The sequence below is a fragment of the Rutidosis leptorrhynchoides genome, chromosome 3 (genome assembly GCF_046630445.1).
Source record: "Rutidosis leptorrhynchoides isolate AG116_Rl617_1_P2 chromosome 3, CSIRO_AGI_Rlap_v1, whole genome shotgun sequence".
NCBI classification, from domain to species: Eukaryota; Viridiplantae; Streptophyta; class Magnoliopsida; order Asterales; family Asteraceae; genus Rutidosis; species Rutidosis leptorrhynchoides.
In genome coordinates, this window is record NC_092335.1 from 547050369 (window position 1) to 547077293 (window position 26925).

General features: G+C 35.0%; 1 protein-coding gene across 1 annotated transcript; it reads right to left on the reverse strand.

Annotated features, from left to right (window-relative positions):
• Nucleotides 1-7465: 7465 nt before the first annotated feature.
• LOC139902012 (uncharacterized) lies at nucleotides 7466-23956 on the reverse strand. The gene is made up of 4 exons (XM_071884669.1): nucleotides 23746-23956; nucleotides 22617-23606; nucleotides 8294-8770; nucleotides 7466-8169 (listed from the first exon to the last, which is right to left on the reverse strand). The coding sequence occupies exons 1-4, from the start codon at nucleotides 23954-23956 to the stop codon at nucleotides 7466-7468; spliced, it is 2382 nt and encodes a 793-aa protein (XP_071740770.1).
• Nucleotides 23957-26925: the final 2969 nt, after the last annotated feature.

Sequence of the window (26925 nt, forward strand, 5' to 3'; positions counted from 1 at the left end):
GTACTCATCACTGGCAAGCAATTAGGCGAGTACTGAAGTATTTGAAGAAAACTATAAACTATAGTTTATCTTATAGTGGGTTTCCTTTGGTAATAGAAGGATACACTGATGCTAGTTGGATAACCAATGCTGAAGACCATTCTTCAACAAGTGGTTGGGTGTTCTTGCTTAGGGGAGGTGCCATTTCATGGGCTTCTAAGAAGCAGACATGTATTACTAACTCAACAATGAGGTCAGAGTTTATTGCTTCAGTTGCTGCTGGTAAAGAGGCAGAATGGCTTAGAAACTTAATACTTGAGATACCATTATGGCCTAAACCTATTGCACTCATGTCTATCCATTGTAATAGTGTTGTTACATTGGCAAAGACTTATAGCCATATGTACAATGGGAAGTCTAGACACTTATGTGTCAGACATAGCATGATTCATGAACTCGTCATGAATGGGGTAATTTATATAGTGTTTGTGAGGTCACAACAAAATGTAGCCGATCACTTGACGAAGGGATTGACAAGAGACTTGGTTGACAAGTCTGCTGTGGGGATGAGTTTAAAGTCTACATAAATTCTGATAATAAGGTACCCAATTTGCTTCTGATGAAAATCAGAAGCTGAATTCAATGTAGAAGGCTTATACTTAGAAATTGGGAGTACATAAATATTGTATCATCCCAAGGTAAGGTATGTACTCGGACCTGCTGAAGGTGAGGTTGAAGTCTAGCTTCTTAATAGTTCATTTGAAAAGTGCAAGAGCAGGTACATGACTGAACTGAACTACCTATGTGAATGTGAAGTTTTGCCGCTTCAAGAAAGCTTTGAACTTTTAGCTTTGGATACATTCATGAAAGGATATGGACATATGGCTTGTAAAGTGTCATGATAGCTTTAGAGTATTTGAAAACTTATGTGTATGTTATTTTCAAGTACTCAAATGGGTTGAAGGGTTCAATTCTTAGAACACCCTGATTCTCGAATATTTGTAATGTGTACTGTACTAAGGTGGAAATTTAATCTTCAAGATATTTTCATTTATGCATGAGTTTTGTTTTATTTGTTTATTTCTCATGAAATGAATTGTACTAAATTGGGGAGGATTATTGGAAACTTAGTGTAATTGAGGGATTTAGTCTACAATTGTAAATGGGTTAGGAGGTACGGAGTGTACACCCATTAAGTGATCTGATAGATTACCCGGACCCAAGTGGTTCTCTTTTAGTCACTTTAATGACTTAGTCAGCTCGAAATTTGACTAAGTGTTTTCATGCTTAGTCTTCTTAGTAAGCACGAGTTGTGGTGCTTAGTCTTCTTAGTAAGTACGAAATGTTTTCCTGCTAGGTATTCTAGTCAGCACGAAATTTGACTAAGTGTTTTCGTGCTTGGTTTTCTTAGTAAGCACTAAAATGACTAAGTGTTTTCGCGCTTGGTCTTCTTAGTAAGCACGAAATGTTGACTAAGTGTTTTCATGCTAAGTTTTCTTATTAAGCACGAAATCTGACTAAAGGATTGTGGTTAAAAAGTAATAATGATCTAATCATTAGTTAGTATCATGAGTTAGTATCATTATGATTAGACTTTTAACATTCTTGAAGATCAAAGGTCTTTTGACTCTTGAGATGGATATACTTATGAAGGATTAATTGATCATTAATTCACATAATGTCTTCCATGTTTTGAGTGCCTATATAAGGATGAGAAATTATTCATGAGAAACAACAAACAAATCACCTAATACTCTCTAGTACACAGGTTCTTACTTTGTGCCAAAAGTTAGAACATAATCGTTGTCTTATTTCAAAGTTATATTTGTGTAACCCGGGCAATAAGAGTCGAATAGTTACTTTCGGAAAGTGATACCACGATTCAGTAATTTATCCTGTCATCGATTATTTTACCCTACCCGAAAACTTCAAAAACTCCAACAGTGGGTTGATATTAGACGTACTATCGGTTAAAAAACTTTGAAAATATTCTATTAACTTAAATTAAAGAATATATGTTGTCAGTTCATCACTTTTAACCCATTTTAATTTTAGCAAGTATGTTTAACACTTTACCTTGAACGTTTGGTTAGGGACATTCTGTTGGTTAAGTATTATCAAATGATAAACTGATCAACCTTCGAATTCAAAAGACTTATTTTAAATATAGTTTTCCCATCTTGATATTAGAGATAAAAGGCTATTATATGTAACTCTCAGTTCCATTGATTATTAGCACCTCATTTCATTTATATCCCCTTTCATCAATTTAGCTTTAACTGCTTTTATAATGAAAGGGTTGCATGTATTGGTTAAACGGGTCAAGATATACATATACAGACATGTTAAATAAGCTCAACAATTTCAAAATCGCATAAAGTATATATTTAGGGTTTGCAACCTTTAAGTTAACCATTTTTTATTTTTAGAAAAACAAACAATAGGTGTTACTCGAAATGACATTACACTCAGGACACTCAATATAAACATATCATGCAATTCGATCAAACCTTCGTTTCTGATTTTTGTTATACCATTTTTTTGTCCATTTAAATCATATAGTATTAAGAAAGGGGGTGTTATAGGTTGTGTTATTTAAAAATGGGCCAAGTAATACAAACGGTTAAATACTCCAAAAGTCCATCCAAGCGAGTTTTATCATGTATGCAAAACATTGAGATGGATGTTATAATTCATAAAATCTTCACTTCAGTACAATAATAATATACAGTAGACAAAATTGTGCCAACATTCCTGTCACAGGAGTCCTGTGGTATGCATAAAATCCTCCAACAATCCATGAACTAATTTCCTCACCCTGACAGTCCCTTGGTTTGCAGTTTTTGTGTTGACATTTCAAAGCACAAACGTCTGTTAAGATTTAACGTTAGTTCACATCATGAGCTGCTCATATGAGGTTATTTTCATCATTTTATTTGCAATTAGTCTACAATCAAACACCAATTTTAATTAAAATGATTGATGGTCTCGGTTTTTAGATGTTCTAGATGTTTGAATTACGGATCGTCTTCCGCAAAAATAATTCATCATCGTCGATTAGGATTTACAATTCGTGATACCTACGTAGGAATTTTTGTAAGCTAAAATTGAGGAATGGAGGCGTAGATATAAGGATAGTTAAATCGATGTATTATAGATGGATTGCAAAGAAAAAGAAGGAAATAACCTCACGTGACCAACACGTGATGTGAGTTAACGTTAAATCTTAACAGATTTGTGCTTTGAAAAGTCAATACAAAAACTGCAAACCACATGGACTGCCTGGGCTAAAAAACTAGTTCAGGGACTGTTGACGGGATTTATACAAATCACATAGACTGTTGGTACAATTCATGAATACTTGAAGGAAAAATATCTTAGATAAATAGAGATATTATCTATTATCCATTATCCATTATCCATACACACTAAACCCCACGAGCCTAAACCACTGTTCACAAACCATTTCGGTCATTCCAACCTTCTCTTTCACAACTTCTTTTACACTCACACGACCCTCAACAACCACTACGAACCATAACCTAGCCCACTGTTCACAAAGCCATTTCGGTCATTCCAAACTTCTCTTTCACAACTTCTTTTACACTCACACCACCCTCAACAACCACTACGAACCATCAATGACCCCCCCCCCCCCCCCAAGCAACCCTGAACCACCACCGTGAACCACCAACATAGGACACCACTTTCATACTCCTTACACAAGCGTCCGCCACCACCATGAGACACCAACGTACCAAAACTAAATTTCCGTTCTTTATCGAACCTTCGACGTCCACCACTTTCAACCTTTTGCGACAAACAACATCGTCCACAGCCGCTACTATCTTCGTCCTCCCTTCGCCATCACCATTGAACTCCGTCAACCACCACCTTCAACCTTCGTCCACCATCACCATTAAATCGGGTCAACTCCGGTCTATGACTGCCGGAGACTGCCCGACGACCTAAATCGTTTTTAGATATTTTTAGGAAAATTTTGCATGAGTTTAACACTTTAATGTATCTACACACTAGATATGAAAGAAGAAGTTTATAGTTAAAAAAGTGGAGGCGGAGTGAGTAAGAGATGGAAAAGATGAATAGAAAAGTGAATGGTGACGTTCAAAAGCAAACCAAACATGAGTAAATAAGTGGATGTAAATCATTCTAGTTTTCCAAAATTTGTAGTTTAATCCCTCATTTATAATTAAAGTAACCATTCAACCCTCGAGAATATATTTATATAATTTAATTCTTATTATTTTAACTCTTATATCAAACATCAAACAACAATGAAATACTAACTAAATATCAAGGTTGTAAAAGTCGCGAGTCGGAGACGCATCGGTCGAGATCTAAAAAGGACGCGTCGGCCGAGTCGGGGACGCGTCGGTGACGCATCGGTCGTTGACCAACGTTGACTTTATTAATAATTTCTTGAATATATATTTATATATGTATAAAATAGTTGATTCTGTACCATAAACTTCTTAAATAAGAACTTGAATTTAAATACAATCAAACTTCAAACTCAATTAATGTTACTGAGCACATAATCAGTAAGGACATAGAGAAAAGGGCTGCCCAAAAAATGAAAACTAACCCTAATTTTAGAAACATATCACATCTTGACGAAAATTTGATTCATTTTGACGGTTTTTGACTAACTTTGACCGTCTTTGACAGACTTTGACCGCCTTTTGAGTCGTTTTCAGAAAAAACGGGACGGAGAACCCAAAAAAACGAAGCATCGGCCGACGCGTCGGCCAAGTCGGCCGACTTTTACAACACTGCTAAATATGCATATATTTTTTTATAAAAAATGTTATAAATAAACAAAGCCTTTCTTTATATTTATAACGATTTTTGTTTTGAATTTAAATTTGACTCTTATATAAGCTATTATAGTTTTCATGTAATAACGGATATACCATTATGTTTTTATGCTTTATAGATTTGACAATTTATAGGATAAAACATGTTAAAGTTATACATTATGTTTTCAGCTACCACGTCTGTTTTTATTGATATTTATTCATAATTTTTTTTTTGGAAGGCAAGCAAATTATATTAGAAGAAAAAAGGAGATACAGCAGGCCATATAGGAGAATGGCTAAGATCCCATAATTACATCAGGCTACAAACTAAAAACTAAAAAGAAACACACAATAAGCTGTGAAAACATGAAAACGAAATCAGCCATGGTCGTCGAAGGATAGAGGGTTCAACATTTATTCATAATTTTACAAATCTGTTTTGACAATGTTCGACCGTTAACTTTTTTTTAAACCATATTTTTTTTAAGCGTTCAACTAACCAACCGTTCACATTTTTTCTAAATAACAGACCAAACTTTTTTCATTTCTTTTCTTCACCTTCCTTTTTCATTCATTTATTTTTTAAACATTCAATTAACCAATCGTTAACCATTTTTTTAACGTTCAATTAACTGAACATTAGCCGATCAAAACCCCCCCACAGAAAAGCGCGGTTTTTATCCTCGTTAATCACAAATCTGTTTTAAGATAATTTTAATATCGCATTGAAACTAATAATCAAAATTGGATAAGATTTCTTTCAATTATTTCAAATGCTCCAAAAGGAAATTTATTAACTCAATTGATAAAGCATACACGAATATGAATATAGGCGACATTTGAGTAAATAATTTCATTTTAAGGTCCGGTTCTTAACTAATTTTAAGCTTAGTGTTAATTTTATGCTTGACAATTAGGTTCTGGAGGTTGGGTTGCGCAACCAGTGATACATTCAGCTTGACTAGGCTGACAAAACTTTTTATCAGAACAACAACACCACATTGTGCCTCCAAAATCGTTGGGGGTAATGGTTGCATTTAAACCATTGTTCATTTGACGAAATTAAACCATTGGTTTCATGAATAATGCTTCCTATTCTTGTGCCTGCATGAAAATTCATAATAATACTAATACAATCATTACATTAATACAATTATGGTAATGTTACGTTCTCCATTAAAAAACTACATACGAATTAATCGATTAAAATCGTTTAACTTACAATGAAGAAATGAGACACAAAATGCATTGAATATAATGAAGAATGAGAAGATTAACTTGAACATCTTCATGGTACCTATAAGACTTCTTTCTTTCTGATTAATTAGGATAATAAAGTGAAAGGTGAATGAAACAAATGAATTGAGGAGGCTTAAGATGTAAATTGTGTATAGGTTATTATGTTTATTTAGAAAATATTGAATAGCAATTAAAACCAAGGTTGTAAAAGTCGCGAGTCGGGGACGCATCGGTCGAGACCTAAAAAGGACGCATCGGCCGAGTCGGGGGACGCGTCGGGGACGCATCGGTCGTTGACCAACATTGACTTTATTAATAATTTCTTAAATATATATGTATATATATGTAAAATGGTTGATTATGTACCATAAATTTCTTAAATAAGAACTTGAATTTAAAAACAATCAAATTTTAAACTCAATTAATGTTACCGAGTAAATAATCAGTAAGGACACAGAGAAAAGAGCGGCCTAAAATATGAAAACAAACCCTAATTTTAAAATATATCAGATCTTGGCGAAAATTTGACTGACTTTGACCGTTTTGACGGTCTTTGACAGACTTTGACCGAACTTTTAGCTCTAACCGTCTTTTGAGTCGTTTTCAGAAAAAACGGGACGGAGAACCCCAAAAAAACGACGCATCGGCCGACGCGTCGGTCAAATCGGACAACTTTTACAACACTGATTAAAAATGATATAATTATCATAAATGCGTTATATTAACATAATTAAGCGATTGAATTATAATTGGATTTAAATACAGCAATATATTATATATAGCAATTAATCATTGAATTAATATATGCAATCGAACACATTTATATGATTATTACTAGGTGCAGTGCTCGTGCGTTGCACGAACACTTGTATGGTTTGTGGTTAGTGTGGTGGGTCGTATAGTACTCGGCTGAAGGGGGTAATTCCTTTGGTAATTGGTTCAACAACAATGATATTGAGCTAGTATAAAGTTAGAAATATATGAAAAACACACGAGGTTTAATTTATTTATCTATAACCATACAAATGATGACACAAAAAAAAAAAACAATAGTATCACAGGGGGGTTCTGTGTTGGATGAAAATAACACTTGTATTATAAAGGATGAGAACGGGAATGATGGACATAGTAAGTCCGTTGTTGATGTGCCTTCCACTTTAGTAGCAGCCGATGTTTTGTAACAGATCCGATGCTTTGTTGGTATAATATATCTCTGGAAATAAAGGAATTCGAATCAATGAATGTCTTTATGTGTAAAACGAATAAAGTGAATAAGTATATGAAAGTAAAATGCTAATAAAATACCTCGTGAAGGCTGGTGTTGGGGGTACCAAAATGTGTGTAATCTTCAGTGTGGAATAATAACATCAAATCAATTTGTTAGAGATGAAATAATTAAGCAATTGAAATTAGTAGTAAGCATACCTCTATGAATCATGTTTCAAGTTGAAGAAAGTTTCCCTGTACACAACATTTCGTGTGTGATCCTTTAAACGTTCGTCGCTATCATTTATCATGACTATTTTTAAACCAGCTGGGTCGGTTACTCGTGATAGGGCAACGTATAGTTGGCCGTGGCTAAAAACTGGTTTCGGTAGGTAAAGACCGACAAATTTTAAAGATTGTCCCTGGCTTTTGTTTATTGTCATTGCATAACAGGGCTTGACTGGGAATTGGATTCGTTGCATGACAAAGGGCCATTTTGATTGGGCCGAAGTAAGAACAATCTGTGGAATGATGATTGTTTTTCCTATATGCGAGCCTGTTATAATCCGGGCTTGAAGAACAAACTTTTGGAAATCTGTTAGGATGAGACGTGTTCCGTTACACAGCCCTGCGCTTGGGCACAGATTTCGCAACAACATAACTGGTTGACCTATTTTTAGCTTAAGTTTGTGAGGAGGAACACCTGGGAAGTTTAATTTATTTAAGTATTCCACGGGATATGTTTGTTGTTGTTCCATGTTGTCGGTTGATCCCTTGCAAATCTCATCAGAGCTTTTATATGTCATTGTTGCTCCTTGCAATTGTTTGAATATATGTTTATTATTCGCATCCGCGTCGTCATTTCTTGGGGTCAAAATAGCCCTCTCTTGCAAGTAATCTTCATCTTCCTGTCTCACCGGGAAATCTGGAAATATTGTGTCAACGATCGTTTCAATCGGTGGTTTTTTGGAAGATATAATGTATTCTTTGGGAATTTTTTATCCATGTTGGCTCATCCGCCCCATCTTTAGCAATTGCAGGAACCTTACCTTCCCCTATATCTAGTACCCATTTATTGAAGTTTTGTTTTCGTGTATCAAGATATCCATCTGGAGTGTATTCGTTCACCCGCATAATGCGGGATAGTGTGTGGAGGTTACAATGTTGCCATAAATCGGACCTGTTAATGCATGCATGAACTATTTCTTGTCTTTTGCCTTTTGGTATCACTGGAAGTATTTGTCTAAAGTCGCCCCCTAGTAAGACAGGCATACCTCCGAAAATCTTTGATATGTTTCTGTCATCCTTCGCCCCTAAAATGTCTCGTAAAGTTTTGTCAATGGCCTCGAAAGCGAACCTTTGAGTCATCGGCGCTTCATCCCAAATCATTAAACGGGTTTCTTGAATAAGTGATGCCAAGTGTGTTTGTTGTTTTATTCTGCATGTGCTGTTTTCCATTAATTCCAGGGGGATGACAAATCGACTGTGTGTTGTCCGGTCTCCGGGTAAAAGCAATGATGTGATACCTGTTGTTTAGGTTTGTTAGTGTTTTTAGCGGTATCATATACGAAATGTTTTTTTGTGTAGTAGGAAATATGTTAATGGTAATATGAGTTGGAAATCATATATAATCAAAGGTAAACACACATTGAAGATGCAACTGCGAGCACAATCATCCTTTCTGACATTAATTTTGTGAGGACGGCATTGTATAAGAATGTTTTTCCGGTGCCGCCGGGACCATATAAAAAAAAAGACCACCTTGTTGTTTATGAACAGCGTTAAAGACCTGGAGATATATTTCTAGCTGCTCTGGGTTGAGTGAGTTGAAAAGGGTGTTATGTAAGGTAGTCATTTCTTTTATATTGTAGTTTAATTCCTCTCGTATTAGACGATTATCCATTTGGGTTAGCATTGATTGGTCCGGTTGCGAAGCTCCGGGAAGTCAGCTAATGATTTGCCATTTTTATTTAAAATGCCTTGTATCTCCACTAAGCAATAATTTTTAAGCTGAGCCTCGGTTAGGATTAAATCTGGGAAGTTAAATATTTTTCTTTTTTTATAGAGAATGTCCTCTGATAAAGCTTCCCAATTTAGTTCCCATAGTGTGAGTGGCTTACTTACATTGCAAAAGAGTAACATGGTTACAAATAAGTCTTGAAGTTGGGAACCTGTTGCCCATAGCCTTGCTTCGGAGATGGCTTCCATTCTTTATCACCGTTCAACAAACCATGTGCAAAGCAAGCATCTTTAAACGTGGGGTGTAATGTGAAATGTCCCGTTCTTATTGATTAAAAATGTTCCATATTAATTGATTTCGTTGCGAGGTTTTGACCTCTATATGAGACGTTTTTCAAAGACTGCATTCATTTTTAAAACAAACCATAACCTTTATGTCATAGATAAAGGTTTTAAAAAGCTTTACGTAGATTATCAAATAATGATAATCTAAAATATCCTGTTTACACACGACCATTACATAATGGTTTACAATACAAATATGTTACAACAAAATAAGTTTCTTGAATGCAGTTTTTACACAATATCATACAAGCATGGACTCCAAATCTCGTCCTTATTTAAGTATGCGACAGCGGAAGCTCTTAATAATCACCTGAGAATAAACATGCTTAAAACGTCAACAAAAATGTTGGTGAGTTATAGGTTTAACCTATATATATCAAATCATAATAATAGACTACAAGATTTCATATTTCAATACACATCCCATACATAGAGATAAAAATCATTCATATGGTGAACACCTGGTAACCGACATTAACAAGATACATATATAAGAATATCCCCATCATTCCGGGACACCCTTCGGATATGATATAAATTTCGCAGTACTAAAGCATCCGGTACTTTGGATGGGGTTTGTTAGGCCCAATAGAGCTATCCTTAGGATTCGCGTCAATTAGGGTGTCTGTTCCCTAATTCTTAGATTACCAGACTTAATAAAAAGGGGCATATTCGATTTCGATAATTCAACCATAGAATGTAGTTTCACGTACTTGTGTCTATTTTGTAAATCATTTATAAAACCTGCATGTATTCTCATCCCAAAAATATTAGATTTTAAAAGTGGGACTATAACTCACTTTAACAGATTTTTACTTCGTCGAGAAGTAAGACTTGGCCACTTTTGATTCACGAACCTATAACAATATATACATATATATCAAAGTATGTTCAAAATATATTTACAACACTTTTAATATATTTTGATGTTTTAAGTTTATTAAGTCAGATGTCCTCGTTAGTAACCTACAACTAGTTGTCCACAGTTAGATGTACAGAAATAAATCGATAAATATTATCTTGAATCAATCCACGACCCAGTGTATACGTATCTCAGTATTGATCACAACTCAAACTATATATATTTTGAAATCAACCTCAACCCTGTATAGCTAACTCCAACATTCACATATAGAGTGTCTATGGTTGTTCCGAAATATATATAGATGTGTCGACATGATAGGTCGAAACATTGTATACGTGTCTATGGTATCTCAATATTACATAATATACAATACAAGTTGATTAAGTTATGGTTGGAATAGATTTGTTACCAATTTTCACGTAGCTAAAATGAGAAAAATTATCCAATCTTGTTTTACCCATAACTTCTTCATTTTAAATCCGTTTTGAGGGAATCAAATTGCTATGGTTTCATATTGAACTCTATTTTATGAATCTAAACAGAAAAAGTATAGGTTTATAGTCGGAAAAATAAGTTACAAGTCGTTTTTGTAAAGGTAGTCATTTCAGTCGAAAGAACGACGTCTAGATGACCATTTTAGAAAACATACTTCCACTTTGAGTTTAACCATAATTTTTGGATATAGTTTCATGTTCATAATAAAAATCATTTTCTCAGAATAAAAACTTTTAAATCAAAGTTTATCATAGTTTTTAATTAACTAACCCAAAACAGCCCGCGGTGTTACTACGACGGCGTAAATCCGGTTTTACGGTGTTTTTCTTGTTTCCAGGTTTTATATCATTAAGTTAGCATATCATACAGATATAGAACATGTGTTTAGTTTATTTTAAAAGTCAAGTTAGAAGGATTAACTTTTGTTTGCGAACAAGTTTAGAATTAACTAAACTATGTTCTAGTGATTACAAGTTTAAACCTTCGAATAAGATAGCTTTATATGTATGAATTGAATGATGTTATGAACATCATTACTACCTTAAGTTACTTGGATAAACCTACTGGAAAAGAGAAAAATGGATCTAGCTTCAACGGATCCTTGGATGGCTCGAAGTTCTTGAAGCAGAATCATGACACGAAAACAAGTTCAAGTAAGATCATCACTTGAAATAAGATTGTTATAGTTATAGAAATTGAACCAAAGTTTGAATATGATTATTACCTTGTATTAGAATGATAACCTACTGTAAGAAACAAAGATTTCTTGAGGTTGGATGATCACCTTACAAGATTGGAAGTGAGCTAGCAAACTTGAAAGTATTCTTGATTTTATGTAACTAGAACTTGTAGAATTTATGAAGAACACTTAGAACTTGAAGATAGAACTTGAGAGATATCAATTAGATGAAGAAAATTGAATAATGAAAGTGTTTGTAGGTGTTTTTGGTCGTTGGTGTATGGATTAGATATAAAGGATATGTAATTTTGTTTTCATGTAAATAAGTCATGAATGATTACTCATATTTTTGTAATTTTATGAGATATTTCATGCTAGTTGCCAAATGATGGTTCCCACATGTGTTAGGTGACTCACATGGGCTGCTAAGAGCTGATCATTGGAGTATATATACCAATAGTACATACATCTAAAAGCTGTGTATTGTACGAGTACGAATACGGGTGCATACGAGTAGAATTGTTGATGAAACTGAACGAGGATGTAATTGTAAGCATTTTTGTTAAGTAGAAGTATTTTGATAAGTGTATTGAAGTCTTTCAAAAGTGTATAAATACATATTAAAACACTACATGTATATACATTTTAACTGAGTCGTTAAGTCATCGTTAGTCGTTACATGTAAGTGTTGTTTTGAAACCTTTAGGTTAACGATCTTGTTAAATGTTGTTAACCCAATGTTTATAATATCAAATGAGATTTTAAATTATTATATTATCATGATATTATCATGTATGAATATCTCTTAATATGATATATATACATTAAATGTCTTTACAACGATAATCGTTAAATATATGTCTCGTTTAAAAATCATTAAGTTAGTAGTCTTATTTTTACATATGTAGTTCATTGTTAATATACTTAATGATATGTTTACTTATCATAGTATCATGTTAACTATATATATATCCATATATATGTCATCATATAGTTTTTACAAGTTTTAACGTTCGTGAATCACCAGTCAACTTGGGTGGTCAATTGTCTATATGAAACATATTTCAATTAATCAAGTCTTAACAAGTTTGATTGCTTAACATGTTGGAAACATTTAATCATGTAAATATCAATCTCAATTAATATATATAAACATGGAAAAGTTTGGGTCACTACAGTACCTACCCGTTAAATAAATTTCGTCCCGAAATTTTAAGCTGTTGAAGGTGTTGACGAATCTTCTGGAAATAGATGCGGGTATTTCTTCTTCATCTGATCTTCACGCTCCCAGGTGAACTCAAGTCCTCTACAAGCATTCCATCGAACCTTAACAATTGGTATCTTGTTTTGCTTAAGTCTTTTAACCTCACGATCCATTATTTCGACGGGTTCTTCGATGAATTGAAGTTTTTCGTTGATTTGGATTTCATCTAACTGAATAGTGAGATCTTCTTTAGCAAAACATTTCTTCAAATTCGAGACGTGGAAAGTGTTATGTACAGCCGCGAGTTGTTGAGGTAACTCAAGTCGGTAAGCTACTGGTCCGACACGATCAATAATCTTGAATGGTCCAATATACCTTGGATTTAATTTCCCTCGTTTACCAAATCGAACAACGCCTTTCCAAGGTGCAACTTTAAGCATGACCATCTCTCCAATTTCAAATTCTATATCTTTTCTTTTAATGTCAGCGTAGCTCTTTTGTCGACTTTGGGCGGTTTTCAACCGTTGTTGAATTTGGATGATCTTCTCGGTAGTTTCTTGTATAATCTCCGGACCCGTAATCTGTCTATCCCCCACTTCACTCCAAAAAATCGGAGACCTGCACTTTCTACCATAAAGTGCTTCAAACGGTGCCATCTCAATGCTTGAATGGTAGCTGTTGTTGTAGGAAAATTCTGCTAACGGTAGATGTCGATCCCAACTGTTTCCGAAATCAATAACACATGCTCGTAGCATGTCTTCAAGCATTTGTATCGTCCTTTCGCTCTGCCCATCAGTTTGTGGATGATAGGCAGTACTCATGTCTAGACGAGTTCCTAATGCTTGCTGTAATGTCTGCCAGAATCTTGAAATAAATCTGCCATCCCTATCAGAGATAATAGAGATTGGTATTCCATGTCTGGAGACGACTTCCTTCAAATACAGTCGTGCTAACTTCTCCATCTTGTCATCTTCTCTTATTGGCAGGAAGTGTGCTGATTTGGTGAGACGATCAACTATTACCCAAATAGTATCAAAACCACTTGCAGTCCTTGGCAATTTAGTGATGAAATCCATGGTAATGTTTTCCCATTTCCATTCCGGGATTTCGGGTTGTTGAAGTAGACCTGATGGTTTCTGATGCTTAGCTTTGACCTTAGAACACGTCAAACATTCTCCTACATATTTAGCAACATCGGCTTTCATACCCGGCCACCAAAAATGTTTCTTGAGATCCTTGTACATCTTCTCCGTTCCAGGATGTATTGAGTATCTTGTTTTATGAGCTTCTCTAAGTACCATTTCTCTCATATCTCCAAATTTTGGTACCCAAATCCTTTCAGCCCTATACCGGGTTCCGTCTTCCCGAATACTAAGACGCTTCTCCGATCCTTTGGGTATTTCATCCTTTAAATTTCCCTCTTTTAAAACTCCTTGTTGCGCCTCCTTTATTTGAGTAGTAAGGTTATTATGAATCATTATATTCATAGATTTTACTCGAATGGGTTCTCTGTCCTTCCTGCTCAAGGCATCGGCTACTACATTTGTCTTCCCCGGGTGGTAACGAATCTCAAAGTCGTAATCATTCAATAATTCAATCCACCTACGCTGCCTCATATTCAGTTGTTTCTGATTAAATATGTGTTGAAGACTTTTGTGTTCGGTATATATAATACTTTTGACCCCATATAAGTAGTGCCTTCAAGTCTTTAATGCAAAAACAACCGCGCCTAATTCCAAATCATGCGTCGTATAATTTTGTTCGTGAATCTTCAATTGTCTAGACGCATAAGCAATCACCTTCGTTCGTTGCATTAATACATAACCGAGACCTTGATTTGATGCGTCACAATAAATTACAAAATCATCATTCCCTTCAGGCAATGACAATATAGGTGCCGTAGTTAGCTTTTTCTTCAATAATTGAAACGCTTTCTCTTGTTCATCATTCCATTCAAATTTCTTCCCTTTATGCGTTAATGCAGTCAAGGGTTTTGCTATTCTGGAAAAGTCTTGGATGAACCTTCTGTAGTAACCAGCTAGTCCTAAAAACTGGCGTATGTGTTTCAGAGTTTTCGGGGTTTCCCACTTTTCAAAAGTTTATATCTCTGATGGATCCACCTTAATACCTTCTTTGTTCACTATGTGACCGAGGAATTGAACTTCTTCCAACCAAAATGCACACTTTGAAAACTTAGCGTACAATTCTTCCTTCCTCAATACTTCTAACACCTTTCTCAAATGTTCACCGTGTTCTTGGTCATTCTTTGAGTAAATAAGTATGTCATCAATGAAAACAATGACAAACTTGTCAAGGTATGGTCCACACACTCGGTTCATAAGGTCCATGAACACAGCTGGTGCATTAGTTAAACCAAACGGCATGACCATAAACTCGTAATGACCGTAACGTGTTCTGAAAGCAGTCTTTGGAATATCATCTTCTTTCACCCGCATTTGATGATACCCGGAATGTAAGTCAATCTTTGAATAAAAGACGAGCCTTGTAGTTGATCAAATAAGTCGTCGATTCTCGGTAGTGGGTAGCGGTTCTTGATGGTAGGTTTGTTCAACTCTCGGTAGTCGATACACAACCTGAATGTACCATATTTCTTCTTGACAAACAAAACAGGAGCTCCCCACGGTGATGTGCTTGGTCGAATGAAACCACGCTCTAAAAGTTCTTGTAATTGGCTTTGCAGTTCTTTCATCTCGCTGGGTGCGAGTCTGTAAGGAGCACGAGCTATTGGTGCAGCTCCTGGTACAAGATCTATTTGAAATTCAACGGATCGATGTGGGGGTAATCCCGGTAATTCTTTCGGAAATACATCGGGAAATTCTTTTGCAATGGGAACATCATTGATGCTCTTTTCTTCAGTTTGTACTTTCTCGACGTTCGCTAGAACAGCATAGCAACCTTTTCTTATTAGTTTTTGTGCCTTCAAATTACTAATAAGATGTAGCTTCGTGTTGCCCTTTTCTCCGTACACCATTAAGGGTTTTCCTTTTTCTCGTATAATGCGAATTGCATTTTTGTAACAAACGATCTCTGCTTTCACTTCTTTCAACCAGTCCATACCGATTATCACATCAAAACTCCCTAACTCTACTGGTATCAAATCAATCTTAAATGTTTCGCTAACCAGTTTAATTTCTCGATTCCGACATATATTATCTGCTGAAATTAATTTACCATTTGCTAATTCGAGTAAAAATTTACTATCCAAAGGCGTCAATGGACAACTTAATTTAGCACAAAAATCTCTACTCATATAGCTTCTATCCGCACCCGAATCAAATAAAACGTAAGCAGATTTATTGTCAATAAGAAATGTACCCGTAACAAGCTCCGGGTCTTCCTGTGCCTCTGTCGCATTAATATTGAAAACTCTTCCGCGGCCTTGTCCATTCGTGTTCTCCTGGTTCGGGCAATTTCTAATAATGTGGCCGGGTTTTCCACATTTATAACAAACTACATTGGCATAACTTGCTCCGACACTACTTGCTCCGCCATTACTCGTTCCGACACCATTTGTTCCTTTCGTTCTATTAACCCCTGGTCCGTAGACCTCACACTTCACCGCGCTATGACCATTTCTTTTACACTTGTTGCAAAATTTGGTGCAGAACCCCGAGTGATACTTTTCACACCTTTGGCATAGCTGCTTCTGATTGTTGTTGTTGTTGCGGTTATTATTGTTGTTGGGATGATTGTTGTAGTTGCTATTGTTGTTGTTGTTGTTATTGTTGTTGGGCCGTTTGTTGTAGTGGCGATTGATGTTGCGATTGTTGTGATAATTGTTGCGATTATTGTTGTAATTGCTGTTGTTGTTGTATTGGTGATTCTTATCACCGTTTTCCTCCCACTTTCTTTTGACTTGCTTCACATTGGCCTCTTCAGCATTCTGTTCTTTAATTCTTTCTTCAATCTGGTTCACTAGTTTGTGAGCCATTCTACATGCCTGTTGTATGGAGGCGGGCTCGTGTGAACTTATATCTTCTTGGATTCTTTCCGGTAATCCTAACGCGTCGATCTTCTCTTCCTCATCTTCGAATGCTCCCGGACACAATAGGCACAATTCTGTGAATCGTCTTTCGTACGTGGTAATATCAAATCCTTGGGTTCGTAACCCTCTAAGTTCTGTCTTGAGCTTATTGACCTCGGTTCTGGGACGGTACTTATCGTTCATCAAGTGCTTGAATGCTGACCACGGTAGTGCGTACGCATCATCTTGCCCCACTTGCTCTAGATAGGTATTCCACCATGTTAACGCAGAACCTGTGAAGGTATGCGTAGCGTACTTCACTTTGTCCTCTTTAGTACACTTACTTATGGCAAACACCGATTCGACCTTCTCGGTCCACCGTTTCAATCCGATCGGTCCTTCGGTTCCATCAAATTCCAAAGGTTTGCAGGCAGTGAATTCTTTGTAGGTGCATCCTACATGATTTCTTGTACTGCTAGATCCAAGGTTATTGTTGGTATGTAGCGCAGCCTGTACTGCGGCTATGTTTGAAGCTAGAAAAGTACGGAATTCCTCTTCATTCATATTCACGGTGTGTCGAGTAGTCGGTGCCATTTCCTTCAAAATAGTCAAATGGAACAAGTTAATCATACAGAATATTAAGAGTAGTTAATAGTATTTCGTAGCATAATATGAACTCATTTATAAAAGCTTTTTCTTCATATTAGCATTTTATAAGTTTAAATTCGGGTAGTACCTACCCGTTAAGTTCATACTTAGTAGCTAATATACAATTCAACTACTACAATTCTATATGAAAAACTGATTATAATAATATTTCGCGTTCAAACTTTTACACAATATTTTACAAACTTACAATACCGCTTATTTTACATATAGCATGAAATATAGCACACAATAAATTTGATACAAGATGGTTGTGAAGATAATTATAGCTAGTACACAAGTCGTTCAACAAAGGCAATAAAGACACGTAATTCATACGTCCAGAAACAAGTGATGCATTCTGGTTTTACTAGGATTACTTCCCATCCTTGGTCTTGTGGAACATAACCGTTATAGCCGTTGATAAGACAGCGTGTTGTAACGTCGTCAAAGGGACGAGGGTTACGTAATGTCCAACAGTCCCGTAACAATCTAAAAACCTCATTTCTTACCCCAATTACCGACTCCGTCACTTGTGGGAATGTTTTGTTTAATAGTTGTAGGCCGATGTTCTTGTTCTCACTTTGGTGAGAAGCGAACATTAATAATCCGTAAGCATAACATGCTTCTTTATGTTGCATGTTAGCCGCTTTTTCTAAATCACGAAGTCCAATATTCGGATATATTGAGTCAAAAAATTTTCTTAACCCATTGCGTAAAATAGCATTTGGGTTCCCCGCAATATATGCGTCAAAGTAAACACATCGTAACTTATGGATTTCCCAATGTGATATCCCCCATCTTTCGAACGAAAGCCTTTCATAAACCAAGGCATTCTTGGAACGTTCTTCGAATGTCTTACAAACTGATCTCGCCTTAAATAGTTGTGCCGAAGAATTCTGACCGACTCTAGACAAGATTTCTTCAATCATGTCTCCGGGTAGGTCTCTTAAAATATTGGGTTGTCTATCCATTTTGTGTTTTTATACTGTAAAATAGACAAGAGTTAGATTCATAAAAAAAAAATACTTATTAATACAAGCAATTTTTACATATATCATAAAGCATAAGCACACTATATTACTTATAATACACCACACGAATACAACTATCTTATTCCGACTCGCTTGTTTCTTCTTCTTTGGTTTTGGTTCGTTTTGCCAAGTTTCTAGGGATATATGATGTTCCCCTAATACGAGCCGTCGTTATCCACATTGGTTTAGAAAAACCTGGTGGTTTAGAGGTTCCCGGGTCATTGTTACAACTTAAGGACTTCGGGGGTTGATGATACATATAAAGTTCATCGGGGTTGGAATTAGATTTCTCTATTTTTATGCCCTTTCCCTTATTATTTTCTTTTGCCTTTTTAAATTCAGTTGGGGTAATTTCTATAACATCATCGGAATTCTCGTCGGAATCCGATTCATCGGAGAATTGGTAATCCTCCCAATATTTTGCTTCCTTGGCGGAAACACCATTGACCATAATTAACCTTGGTCGGTTGGTTGAGGATTTTCTTTTACTTAACCGTTTTATTATTTCCCCCACCGGTTCTATTTCTTCATCCGGTTCCGATTCTTCTTCCGGTTCCGATTCTTCTTCCGGTTCCGACTCTTCTTCCGGTTCCTCTTCGGGAACTTGTGAATCAGTCCACGAATCATTCCAATTTACATTTGACTCTTCATTATTATTAGGTGAGTCAACGGGACTTGTTCTAGAGGTAGACATCTATCACATAATATCAAACACGTTAAGAGATTAATATATCACATAATATTCACATGTTAAAAATATATAGTTTCCAACAAAATTTGTTAAGCAATCATTTTTCAAGTAAACACGGTCGAAGTCCAGACTCACTAATGCATCCTAACAAACTAGATAAGACACACTAATGCAAAATTCTGGTACTCTAAGACCAACGCTCGGATACCAACTGAAATGTCCCGTTCTTATTGATTAAAAACGTTCCATATTAATTGATTTCGTTGCGAGGTTTTGACCTCTATATGAGACGTTTTTCAAAGACTGCATTCATTTTTAAAACAAACCATAACCTTTATTTCATAGATAAAGGTTTTAAAAAGCTTTACGTAGATTATCAAATAATGATAATCTAAAATATCCTGTTTACACACGACATTACATAATGGTTTACAATACAAATATGTTACAACAAAATAAGTTTCTTGAATGCAGTTTTTACACAATATCATACAAGCATGGACTCCAAATCTCGTCCTTATTTAAGTATGCGACAGTGGAAGCTCTTAATAATCACCTGAGAATAAACATGCTTAAAACGTCAACAAAAATGTTGGTGAGTTATAGGTTTAACCTATATATATCAAATCATAATAATAGACTACAAGATTTCATATTTCAATACACATCCCATACATAGAGATAAAAATCATTCATATGGTGAACACCTGGTAACCGACATTAATAAGATGCATATATAAGAATATCCCCATCATTACGGGACACCCTTCGGATATGATATAAATTTCGAAGTACTAAAGCATCCGGTACTTTGGATGGGGTTTGTTAGGCCCAATAGATCTATCTTTAGGATTCGCGTCAATTAGGGTGTCTGTTCCCTAATTCTTAGATTACCAGACTTAATAAAAAGGGGCATATTCGATTTCGATAATTCAACCATAGAATGTAGTTTCACGTACTTGTGTCTATTTTGTAAATCATTTATAAAACCTGCATGTATTCTCATCCCAAAAATATTAGATTTTAAAAGTGGGACTATAACTCACTTTCACAGATTTTTACTTCGTCGAGAAGTAAGACTTGGCCACTGTTGATTCACGAACCTATAACAATATATACATATATATCAAAGTATGTTCAAAATATATTTACAACACTTTTAATATATTTTGATGTTTTAAGTTTATTAAGTCAGATGTCCTCTTTAGTAACCTACAACTAGTTGTCCACAGTTAGATGTACAGAAATAAATCGATAAATATTATCTTGAATCAATCCACGACCCAGTGTATACGTATCTCAGTATTGATCACAACTCAAACTATATATATTTTGAAATCAACCTCAACCCTGTATAGCTAACTCCAACATTCACATATAGAGTGTCTATGGTTGTTCCGAAATATATATAGATGTGTCGACATGATAGGTCGAAACATTGTATACGTGTCTATGGTATCTCAAGATTACATAATATACAATACAAGTTGATTAAGTTATGGTTGGAATAGATTTGTTACCAATTTTCACGTAGCTAAAATGAGAAAAATTATCCAATCTTGTTTTACCCATAACTTCTTCATTTTAAATCCGTTTTGAGGGAATCAAATTGCTATGGTTTCATATTGAACTCTATTTTATGAATCTAAACAGAAAAAGTATAGGTTTATAGTCGGAAAAATAAGTTACAAGTCGTTTTTGTAAAGGTAGTCATTTCAGTCGAAAGAACGACGTCTAGATGATCATTTTAGAAAACATACTTCCACTTTGAGTTTAACCATAATTTTTGGATATAGTTTCATGTTCATAATAAAAATCATTTTCTCAGAATGACAACTTTTAAATCAAAGTTTATCATAGTTTTTAATTAACTAACCCAAAACAGCCCGCGGTGTTACTACGACGGCGTAAATCCGGTTTTACGATGTTTTTCGTGTTTCCAGGTTTTATATCATTAAGTTAGCATATCATACAGATATAGAACATGTGTTTAGTTTATTTTAAAAGTCAAGTTAGAAGGATTAACTTTTGTTTGCGAACAAGTTTAGAATTAACTAAACTATGTTCTAGTGATTACAAGTTTAAACCTTCGAATAAGATAGCTTTATATGTATGAATTGAATGATGTTATGAACATCATTACTACCTTAAGTTACTTGGATAAACCTACTGGAAAAGAGAAAAATGGATCTAGCTTCAACGGATCCTTGGATGGCTCGAAGTTCTTGAAGCAGAATCATGACACGAAAACAAGTTCAAGTAAGATCATCACTTGAAATAAGATTGTTATAGTTATAGAAATTGAACCAAAGTTTGAATATGATTATTACCTTGTATTAGAATGATAACCTACTGTAAGAAACAAAGATTTCTTGAGGTTGGATGATCACCTTACAAGATTGGAAGTGAGCTAGCAAACTTGAAAGTATTCTTGATTTTATGTAACTAGAACTTGTAGAATTTATGAAGAACACTTAGAACTTGAAGATAGAACTTGAGAGAGATCAATTAGATGAAGAAAATTGAAGAATGAAAGTGTTTGTAGGTGTTTTCGGTCGTTGGTGTATGGATTAGATATAAAGGATATGTAATTTTGTTTTCATGTAAATAAGTCATGAATGATTACTCATATTTTTGTAATTTTATGAGATATTTCATGCTAGTTGCCAAATGATGGTTCCCACATGTGTTAGGTGACTCACATGGGCTGCTAAGAGCTGATCATTGGAGTATATATACCAATAGTACATACATCTAAAAGCTGTGTATTGTACGAGTACGAATACGGGTGCATACGAGTAGAATTGTTGATGAAACTGAACGAGGATGTAATTGTAAGCATTTTTGTTAAGTAGAAGTATTTCGATAAGTGTATTGAAGTATTTCAAAAGTGTATAAATACATATTAAAACACTACATGTATATACATTTTAACTGAGTCGTTAAGTCATCGTTAGTCGTTACATGTAAGTGTTGTTTTGAAACCTTTAGGTTAACGATCTTGTTAAATGTTGTTAACCCAATGTTTATAATATCAAATGAGATTTTAAATTATTATATTATCATGATATTATCATGTATGAATATCTCTTAATATGATATATATACATTAAATGTCTTTACAACGATAATCGTTACATATATGTCTCGTTTAAAAATCATTAAGTTAGTAGTCTTGTTTTTACATATGTAGTTCATTGTTAATACACTTAATGATATGTTTACTTATCATAGTATCATGTTAACTATATATATATCCATATATATGTTATCATATAGTTTTTACAAGTTTTAACGTTCGTGAATCACCGGTCAACTTGGGTGGTCAATTGTCTATATGAAACATATTTCAATTAATCAAGTCTTAACAAGTTTGATTGCTTAACATGTTGGAAACATTTAATCATGTAAATATCAATCTCAATTAATATATATAAACATGGAAAAGTTCGGGTCACTACATAATGTACCATCTACAGTTCGAATTTCCTCAAAAGTACGGGGACCTTTAACTATGTTCAGCAACATCCGCAGGTAGTAACGTTCACCCGATGCAGGATTTGAGTAGACAATACGTCCGATGCAGGTTCTTAGTTTTCTCCCGGTCCACATTTTTGCGTCTTGGTTCCACACATAGTCTTTGGGGATTTTTGCGTAAGTTAGGGTGCGTGCATGTTCATCCTGTTTGTTAAGTTTAAACCACTGTATGAACATTGTCTCTTTAATGCTCTCTCTGTGTAGAAGGGGAGGAAGTTGCTGGGAATCGCGCAATGTCACTGATTGTTGATTAGGCAAATGGTATGACAATTTGATAACCGATGGTCTTGAGTAGTGGATGTCAAATGAAAACAATCGCCATACGGCCTCACACGGTGATAAATATCGACAATCCAAATAATTCTTTATTTTGTCAACGTGAATAACATTTTGTACTGTTGAGTTTTCGTTGGGGATCATGTTTTCTTGTATGACTATTGTTGCTCGATCCGGACCTTTGTTTAAGTATTTGAATAAGTACTTGATTGCGCGTGATCTATTGCACCATTCGACGTTAATATTGGCGTCGTACTTGAGTAACAAATATCTGTTGTAGGGTACCACAAAACTATTATTAAGGTTAGTGTTATTCTTGCGAAATTTGACTCCGTTGTTCCGGCGCCTATAATTAGCGTACACGTCTTCGTCAATAGTGGTTTCTGCATAATATGGTTTAGGAAAGTGTTTGGAACATTTCCTATCAATAATGCAAGGAGCATCCATATGCGCACTACCGCAAGGTCCGTGCAACATGTATTCAGTGACTGCTTTAAACCCTGCTGGATCGTGTATTTGAGAGGGTATCTCTGCTGATATGAGATCATCGATGTCTGCTGGCATCTTGCACTTGTAATCACGTGTCAACCATATTAACATATGTACATGAAGTAATCCGCGCTTATGGAATTCAATAATGTAGAGTCCTGCAACAACATATGGGATTAAAGGGATTGTTAACATATGTGTAACCTGGTGGGTGGTTTTTTAAAACGGTTAATTATCAAATTAAAAAAACATGGCATTATGCGTAATCGCAAATGCTTAAGTAGGCGTTGACAGTACCTGCTTGGCACGTGCTAAATATGTGTTGTTTCATGATATCAATTGTGAGAGCATCTAGTTTCTGTTTGAATACTCTTGCGACAATCTCAGGGCGATCTGGTGCCTTTTGACCCTCGACATAGGAGAGCATTCCATCAATTTCGGGCCATTTAGGATTAGAAGTGAAGGTGATGAATAAATCAGGGTTATCAGATTCCCGATATAAAGCCATTGCATCTTGGTAATTCTGGACCATATATCGTGGACTCCCTTTATGGGAAGCTGGCAAAATAATTCTCTTTCCGATTGATGCCGCTGACGTGTCGCCCCTTGTAACAGCATCACAAACATTATTGTATAGGTCGGTTCTCAACTCATTTTGGTGATGTCTTACCCACTGCAATCTTTGTTCTTCAACGGATGTATATGCGCGACCAAGAATTGTTGGAATAATCGACCACCTCTTAGGAGAGTTGTGCCCTCATTTTCGCGATGCTAAATTCTATAGCGATAGTACTCTCGCATTGTGACGTAACCTCTGGCAGTCTTCCTTTTTCCGCTATTATTATTATATGGTATCTCTTCGTGATATCCGGTTTCACCATATGGAAATAGTAAAGGGTATTGCAACGCCATATAAAGTTGATGCAGCTCTGATATTTTTTTCGGGGCACAATTCTTTTTTTGCACAATGATATCTCGTGAAGAATTGCAGTGGCCAAAGTCGCTATTGACTAACGCAGCTATTTCACCAACATTAGGTGCATTATATTGTCGTGAGCTAGTAATCTTAGTAACTAAATGTAGTTCACAATCTAATGTTGGGTTATTACTTGACCAATCCCTTGCCATACGAAATGCCTTTGCTACGGCACTGTATTCATCTAGCATGCTAATGAGATTCTTGGTTAGGGTTTCATCAACTGTCTCTTTAGAATCATGGCCTAAGAAAGCGGACATACGATTTCTCGCTTCATTTTGTGTATCATAAAAGTAGAGTTGTGCATATTTTGGTGTCCCTTCTTCCTCTGGTATAAGTGAACCAATTTTATGATAGGTTTGCCTGCTTATCCTAAATGTATACGGACCAAAGTCCACGGTTGACAGAATGGTCTATTTTAGCCCCAAAAGATGTAAAACAAAACATGCTGTTATATATGCGTATTTGTTCTCGGAATTTAGATGATGTAGAATCATTGTAATCAAGCAATGTTTTCAACAACGGAGGAGACGGCATGAGCTGTGGGAGTAACACTTTACCATTTTGACAACACATCGAGAAGGACGGTTTGGAAGTGTTTTTTGGCTTGTTGTTCCGTTCTTCATACCACATTGTTGCGTTACAGTTTCGGCACTTATACGAAGGAGGTCCATGAGAACGGTAAGAGACATGTGTGCCTGGTGGATTAAAGTAACAGGGGTTAGGTTTTAAGTTTTTCAATGTATGTGTAATAATTTATAAATATAATGTGGTAATAAGGAAATTAAATATGTTATACATAACAGCAACAACCGATATTTTTTAGTCATTACAGTATAACGATTTAATACACAACACCCGGAACCATAAATGAGCAATTTATTTAGTGTAAATGTTTTTTTATTTTATTTTAATTGAAGGCAAAGGATGAAGCGGAAAATTATATAGTTATAAATTTTAAATAAAATACCCCAATAAATGATAAAATGGATGCGCCACTGAAGTAAAGATTGTAACTTTTATCTAACCTCAAGAGTTCATGTTAACCTTACGTATCTTAGTTTTATTTTATAATTCTAACTACACCTATTAGGTTAATAATGGAAACATATGGACAACCAGTCTACTATTTTTCAACAATTAATGGGTAATACAAATCTTCGTAAACCTAAGTGCAACTTGTCATTAACCATTGGCATATATTATATAGGAATTAGAAGGACATTCAGTAGGCATACACAGGGGAACCAATATACTATAATCTATGAAGTGTGCTTGTGCTACGTTGCCGTTTATCGACATTTGGTTAATTTTAAATAAACAACAACACTGTAAGTAATTTAATGCGGGAATGATTACATGCCGAGGTGGATGCGGGTGTTATTGGACGTTTGTTACAAACTGTTGGCTCCGTAGTCAACGCAGCTGACACAATATAAATAAATGGAGTAAACAGGCGGTGGTATGGTAAAGAGTGGAATATTATGAAGATGGAGTATAATGTCTCAGGTGAAATGTCCCGTTCTTATTGATTAAAAACGTTCCATATTAATTGATTTCGTTGCGAGGTTTTGACCTCTATATGAGACGTTTTTCAAAGACTGCATTCATTTTAAAACAAACCATAACCTTTATTTCATCAATAAAGGTTTAAAAAGCTTTACGTAGATTATCAAATAATGATAATCTAAAATATCCTGTTTACACACGACCATTGTGATGACCCGGGAATTTCTGACTAAATTTAAACTTAAGCTTTATATGATTTCGATACGATAAGCAAAGTCTATAATGTTGAGTCTCGAAAATTTTGGAACTATGTTCATATATTCAATTTAACCTTTGACCATCCCCGACGATTCACGAGCAATTGTTTGTATATATACATATTGTAAAAAAAAAAATTATAAAGCTTAACTAATAATTAGAAATAATAAAATACAATTTAATCAATTAAAATTAAAAATGTAAACTAATGAACAGAATAATTAAGTTGCTATGAATAATATTATTTACAATTATTATTAGCAGTATTATTATTAATTATTATTATTAATATTAACATTATTATTATTCATTAAATATAGAAAGAATTACATCAAAAATTGCATACAGATACATGAATCCGTTTTATTTTCAACATTTACTGTTTTAATTCTTGTTTTCTATCTCAATTATGATTACCAATGTATCGAATCAAATCCATTACGATCACGTTCTGTTAACAATCCCTCTCTACTTTATTCTTTTTATTTTTTTCCTCCTTGTCTGTGTCTGAAGGTTGATATACACCTTCCCTATACAATCGATCAGGTCAGGAGTTTAATAAGAAAATATTAGAATTTCTCCATCATCAATAATACCCCACTTATATCACCTTCAACCTTTCACTTCACCATCTCCCTCGTTCTCTCTCTTATTGGTAATCATGAATCACCTTATAATTTCCTGCCGCAACTTCAATTGTTTTTCCGTTTTGTGATTAAGCTCGACCCAACACC

What these genes read in the sequence shown, in the direction of transcription:
- LOC139902012 (XM_071884669.1), bottom strand. Translation starts at nt 23,956, where the DNA reads ATGGCTTTATATCGGGAATCTGATAACCCTGATTTATTCATCACCTTC. An exon ending in ATTTAGCACGTGCCAAGCAG is followed by an intron (nt 23,607 to 23,745) that starts GTACTGTCAACG and finishes ATGTTGTTGCAG; the next exon opens with GACTCTACATTATTGAATTC. An exon ending in GGAAATTCGAACTGTAGATG is followed by an intron (nt 8,771 to 22,616) that starts GTACATTATGTA and finishes CCTAAACAACAG; the next exon opens with GTATCACATCATTGCTTTTA.